Here is a 6,000-nt window from a genome sequence, read left to right on the forward strand (position 1 = left end):
GGTCACCACAATCACCAGCACGTTGTATTTAGTAGGAAACTGAGGTGAGGACAACAAGACTTTTTTTTTAACTTTAATTTCATTACCTTAAGTCTGAACCGGTGTGCAGACAGCTTAAGCGCGCTCACGTTACTGACGTTATTAGTAGAAATGGGACGCAGCCTCCGCACTGATACTTCACTGGCAGACAAAAACTTCTGTAAACCAAAAAACTTCTGTAAACCAACACTTTCTGAACACGTCGACCGGATCGGACTCAACAGGACGCGGCCGATGAGCATGACACACAAACTTTAGCTAACGTGCAACCGACGTAAACAGCAGGCTCACTGAACAGAGGTTACAGCTAACTACCGAAAAAATAAGAGAATATACGCCTACAAGTCTCGTCGGAATAGTTACCGATGAGAAACCTCCAGAGACGGACTTTGCCCCACTGTAGCTAACACCTGTTGAAATGAATCAAACATCAGAACATCTGTGGAGCTGTTAGCTAACTGTTAGCTCGCTGTCGCTCACAGAGTTGAACAGCTAATTAGCCAAACTAACCGGGACATCATTTTGATAAGTTGTCATTACGTTGTGTGTGCAGGAAGTTCCCTGGCGGAAGTCATTGTAAAAAAATAAATAAATAAACAAACAAATAACGGAAAATAACAGTTAGCTCCACGGCACGCGCTAAATTAGAATGCCGACCGGAAGCTGCTTCTGTTTGTAAACAATGTCAAACTTCCGGCCTGGTTTTTCAGAGCAAAAGAGCTTTTCACTTACCAGGATAAAAGCATCAGGCACTTGACCTATTAAACGTTATTATTAACTTGAATAATGAATCAGTTGTTTTGGTGAATGTAATAAATTTAATCCAATAGGTGGGGCTGTATTTAGACACCTTGGAGTCAACGAGAGGAATCATTATATCATTTCTGTGTGTGGTCACATATGATGCTATTTAAACAGATTAAAATATTTTAAAAAGGACTATATACAAAATGATTAGACCCATACTTGCAGTTTATTTAAAGTATTCGGGATGTTAATCATCACACCTTATATGCTTTCTGCAACCAGATTTTACAATAAGGTACAGACAAATTTCCCATTCATGCTTTATCTTTATTTTTTACATCAGTTGTTAAGTATCTGTCCAAGATAAATAAACAACCCTTTGGCTAGTTACTGGGCTTTGTGGCCTTTGCACTCTTTTATCACTTACTGTAGTTTCAAGTCTTAATATATATTTAAAAAAAAACAAGAAATTGTTAATATCATCATTAGAATAGAAAGGAAATTACAAAGATCAACAGCAGCACAACAGTCAAGGCTGTGTGTACACTCATTGCTTGTTTTCATTACAAAGCACAAATCTATTGCACACAATCAACATGTACAGTGTTTTTGTAGTGAATGGAGAACTGAACACATTTGATTAAAGGAATTTTATTATAAGGTGGTTACATTTGAACTCACTTTAAACCAACATTCAAATGCTCAATTAAATTTTTTTCCTGTTATCTATAAAGTCTGACTGATATTTAAGAGGTTTTGAACAGAAAACACAAGTTATATGATATAGCTTTAGAAATTCAATAGTTGGTCAAGTGTGCAGAATGTGGTAATAAGCTATGTGTGCCCATCATTAACATGAAGACCACTTTCAGCAGCTGATTTAAATTTACCAACCAGAATAAAATGTTTTCTGCAAACAGTAAATAGTGTAAACTGATCAGTTTTGCTGCTTTATTTGCTGTTGATGTGATCTATTACATATTGTTTTACTTGTAATGCAAGCTGAAATAATACCATCATGACCAACCCCAACACTGCCAACTCTACTTATGCCCAAAAACATACTTGTAAAGACTGCTCCCACTTTCAGAAGCCTTGTTCTTGCTGCCATGTCTAACAGGAGTATTACCAGTCCTGCCACTTTCAGTGACCACACCCTGGGCATTTCCGAGCATTACATTATCTTCATGTGTTGGAGTTTTGTATTCCAGTAATTTCTTTCGTATATCAGAGACAGCCACATTATTTTCTTGACATATGAGCAATCCATTCCTTGTCTCATGGTAGAAAGCATTAACACACAACACAACCTTAGGGTCATGAGACCATGTTCTCACAGGTGATATGTACTTGGGCTCACGTGAGTAGTTCATCACCACCAGAATGACAGGTTTATCATCTGTGGACAGTGAAAGAAAGGAGGCAGTATGAGATAGTGAGGATGGAAAACTGTAGCTTGGAGCTTAAAATTTAAATTAAAAAAATTCTAAGGACTGATCATGAATGATAATCCAAAGTTTTATATTGTAATTGTACCAAACAATTCTCTTTTAACAATACATATATATCTTGATAACTTTAATTTTATAAGTAAAAAACATGTAATTCCAAGCTCGCAGAATGAAAACTGAAGATTAAAACTAATTATATGCAATTACCATTTCCACCTTTTCATTACCTTTGACATCACTCATGGCTGCATCAACATCCGCCCCAATGCGTGAGCTGATTGGGCAGAAGACGATGTTGATCTGGTGATCCAAACTGTTGTTAACAAACTGAACCTGATCGCAAACTTGATCCTCCAACACTTTCTCCATCAGCTGTGCATGGGCACCCAAGGTTCTACCACTGACAACTGTCCGGTAGGTCACTGTGGCTATAGAAAAAAAATTATTGTGTAACTAACACAGATTTATATATTTAATACATACATACATTTATAAATTATAAACAGTAATCTCTTATTACAACCACTATCATAACACTAAAATAGATTGTGTACAATATTGCTATGAGGAATGTTATTAGTTATCACTTCTCTTTAGGATACTAGCACATCTAAGAGGCTCCAGGAGAGACATCAACCTACCTTTCAACTGCTGAGTGTGAGCAGAAAATTGCGGTACTCAAACAAATGAAGCACATTAATGGTGCTGCTGTTGTAAACATTAACAAACATTAACATGAGAAAATAGTATTTCACTCTTGGAAGGGGAAGAAAGTTAGCTTTACCAGGAGGTGTTGGTGGAAGGCCAAGAGTTGGGGAAGAGTACAAACCACCAGCGGCTGAGGTTCCCGTAGAGTCTGTTGCACAAAATAACATAAATGCACTTACTGACTCCAAAACTTACAGCATATGATTTCAAAATCAGCTCATAAACATGTCATAAAAGTGTGAAGAGGAAGAAAAAGAGGTTTACCTTGTGGTCCATATGAACAGCCACCAGTTTGAGTGATGGGTGAGGTACTTGTGCTTGGAAATGAGCCTGTTAGGTACAATGGCATAATGCAATTACTGACCCAAAATATTATAAAGTGGATTAACTTAACATCTTAATGTAGGACATTCGTGAATACAGAATGAATACACTAAATTGGTAGACAGATGTTTACCCTGCAAGCAGAAGGCCACGGTCTGTCTAAACGCAAAGTTCACATACTAGCCTTTGCCAGAGCTTTTGACTGTATCCAACAGCCTTCTCAGGCACAGTACACAACTTCAGTCATGGTAAGTGCTATGTGGCTAGATGTTGTCACAGCAGTGGGTTTTGAAATGACATCTCAGAAGTTACATTTGCTGAATAAGGCAGTCGGATATAGTGGAAAGCTCAGGAAAAAAAGAACAAAATCCCTTCACTGTAAGCTGAAGTAGGCTTCCCCATGTTAAGGCTTTGAATCTGCTTTTGATTTATCAGATTAAAGGTTCAGTTTCCTCATCCTCCTGTTTTCTCTTTCTTATGCACTTAGATATTAAAATAAAAAAAAACTGCATTATAACCTTTGTTAGGTTCTTGATCTGGCTGATCTGTGCTTAATTCTTCCAGAAGACCAATGTGAGCATCAAGGAAACCCTGGACATTATTCATCTGGGTCTTCATGTCCTTCAGGATTCGGAGGTAATCAGCCAAGACCCCATTGCTAGTTAGAGCCGCTGAAGGGAGAGAATCAGGTTGTGTGTGTTAGAATTTGGGTGACGATATACAACATATATCACACCAACACGGTCCAAAAAACACAAAGCAGAATAGCTTTCAAATGTGAAATTAAGAGTAGCTGCAAGCAAGGCTGTACATACCTCTGAAAGATTCAAGTGGGATGAAAGCTTTCAGTTCACTTATAAGCTCATCAGTTGGCTTCTGAAACAAAAATATTCTATTTCAGAATAATCCTCATGGAGCATTTGACGTGTACATTGTACAACTCAAGGTAACTATTTTCTATCTATGTTATTTATCAGTTTCAATCTCATTCTAATCAGTATTAGACATTTTAACCTGTTAGCTCACCTGTTCGTGTATTATTTTGAAGATGCTCCTTCTCAGTTTGAAGTTCTTAGATCCAGGAAACAGCTCAGTCAGTTCTTCTCGAGTCAGTGACTGGATATCCAGGTCAGTGCGTACATCTGCGTCTGCAACAAGAGGTTTGGTGTTCAATCACTGGGAACATTTCGGTTGACGATAACGAACGCAGCAAGATTTGGTGGTGGAAGAAGTATTCATATTAATTAAGTAAAAGTAACACTACTCCACCACAAGTAAAACTCCTGCATTCAAAACCCCACTCCAATCCAATAGGGGTTTAATTAGCTAAAAGGCAGAATGGGTACGATTTGTTGGTTGGTGTTTGTAAAACTTGGACCCTCCTTCCCAGCTCAGCAAGCACGATAGAAAGAGAGAGAGAGCAGCAGTGTATGAGCTTGAGAATGAAGGAAGGAATGAAGAGGAGGAATGAAGAGAAGGAGTGGCGTTAGTGAAAACAAAGCAGAGAATCAGATACATTTTTTATTTTAAATATTTTCTGGCCACACCTCTGCACAACCCTGCAGGAAGGTTTTGTGCAGAAGGGAAAGCTTCACTCTGCCTGCTGTGGCCTCTCAGCCCCGCCCTTGGTCAAACGGTGAACAGATTCACAGACCTGCAGCTCTTTATACATCCATGACACAGACAGAGAGTTAGTGGCTGGGGGCAAGAACCCAAGAAAATACAGGCAGAGGGCAGGGTCTCTGCAGATCTATGAGATCTATACATTGGTTTTAGGAAAATCCCACACATTCTGGCTTTGAAAATAAAAGTCACCAACTTTGGACTTTGTTTTCTCTGGACAGGAAGGGTATAAAATAATTGTAATCTGAAAACTCACTAGTAACTAAAGCTGTCAGACAAGTGTAACAGTGAGTAGAAAGTACAATATTTGACTCTGAGATGTAGTGGAGTACAAGTACAAAGTAGCATAGTACCTCATAGTACATCAGTGCCTCAAAGCTGTACTAGTCTACAGTACTTGAGTAAATGTACTCAGTTACATTTCAGCACAACAATTCTGTTTACCAGATAAAGTATTCTTTTTCTGTGTTTATGAAACTGAACCCACACTTTCTGTTTGATACACTGTTTGATACGGCCACTTACCTTCCAATACCTTGGCTGCTGATTGGTTGGTACGCCTTATTTTCAGCAGTAAAACTGACATGACTTCACCTGTAAAGAGAGAAGACACAAACATAGAAAAAGGTTAAATTATTACATGTATTTCAACGTATGTTATAGCCTATGCTTGAGTGTATATATACGCAAGAGAAGGCGGTGGGAGGAAAGAGAAAGACAAACCTTTGAGCTGATCTTTAATAACAAACAGCTGCAGCCGCTATTACTCAAGTTAGCTGTCAATTATTTAACCAAAATAAAAGTATTGTAGATCGTATGTCTGCCCTATTGTACGATGGTAAAAATGAAACTCACAGTTTACGGTCAAGAGAAAGTGAAAGTAAAAAAAAAAAAATGGGTCGTTTCCTCACGTCATGACGTAGAGGACGCTTCAAACACTCATTGGTCGCCGCTCAGAAACTCACATTCACATTTTTAAAAGGTTCATTCAGCTGCTGTGACCTCCAGGCTGCCGCTGATCACAGATCCATTATTCTTCCAGGTCTGAGCCGGCATCATGTTTCAGTAACCCAGCCTGGTCATATTTTCTCTAGCAAAGCCAGTAGGG

General features: G+C 38.5%; 2 protein-coding genes across 5 annotated transcripts in view; both read right to left on the reverse strand.

Annotated features, from left to right (window-relative positions):
• The window catches only part of LOC127368117 (A-kinase anchor protein 7), a 42,942-nt gene extending 42,218 nt beyond the window's left edge, over positions 1-724 (reverse strand). For 2 of the 4 annotated variants that reach the window (XM_051408590.1, XM_051408588.1), the window contains exon 1: positions 87-724. In XM_051408590.1, coding sequence (XP_051264550.1) covers positions 87-281 — 195 coding nt within the window. In that variant the 5' untranslated portion in view covers positions 282-724. The remainder of the gene's footprint in view (positions 1-86) is intronic. The other 2 variants (XM_051408589.1, XM_051408591.1) reach the window with 2 other exon arrangements.
• A 697-nt stretch (positions 725-1,421) lies between these two features.
• LOC127368118 (uncharacterized) lies at positions 1,422-5,780 on the reverse strand. Its single transcript, XM_051408593.1, has 9 exons — positions 5,616-5,780; positions 5,418-5,486; positions 4,296-4,417; positions 4,085-4,145; positions 3,788-3,940; positions 3,210-3,275; positions 3,022-3,093; positions 2,465-2,665; positions 1,422-2,185 (listed from the first exon to the last, which is right to left on the reverse strand). The coding sequence occupies exons 2-9, from the start codon at positions 5,476-5,478 to the stop codon at positions 1,830-1,832; spliced, it is 1,092 nt and encodes a 363-aa protein (XP_051264553.1). The 5' UTR covers positions 5,479-5,486; positions 5,616-5,780; the 3' UTR covers positions 1,422-1,829.
• Between the last annotated feature and the right edge of the window lie 220 nt (positions 5,781-6,000).

Source organism: Dicentrarchus labrax, unplaced genomic scaffold (genome assembly GCF_905237075.1).
Source record: "Dicentrarchus labrax unplaced genomic scaffold, dlabrax2021, whole genome shotgun sequence".
Classification (NCBI taxonomy): domain Eukaryota; kingdom Metazoa; phylum Chordata; class Actinopteri; family Moronidae; genus Dicentrarchus; species Dicentrarchus labrax.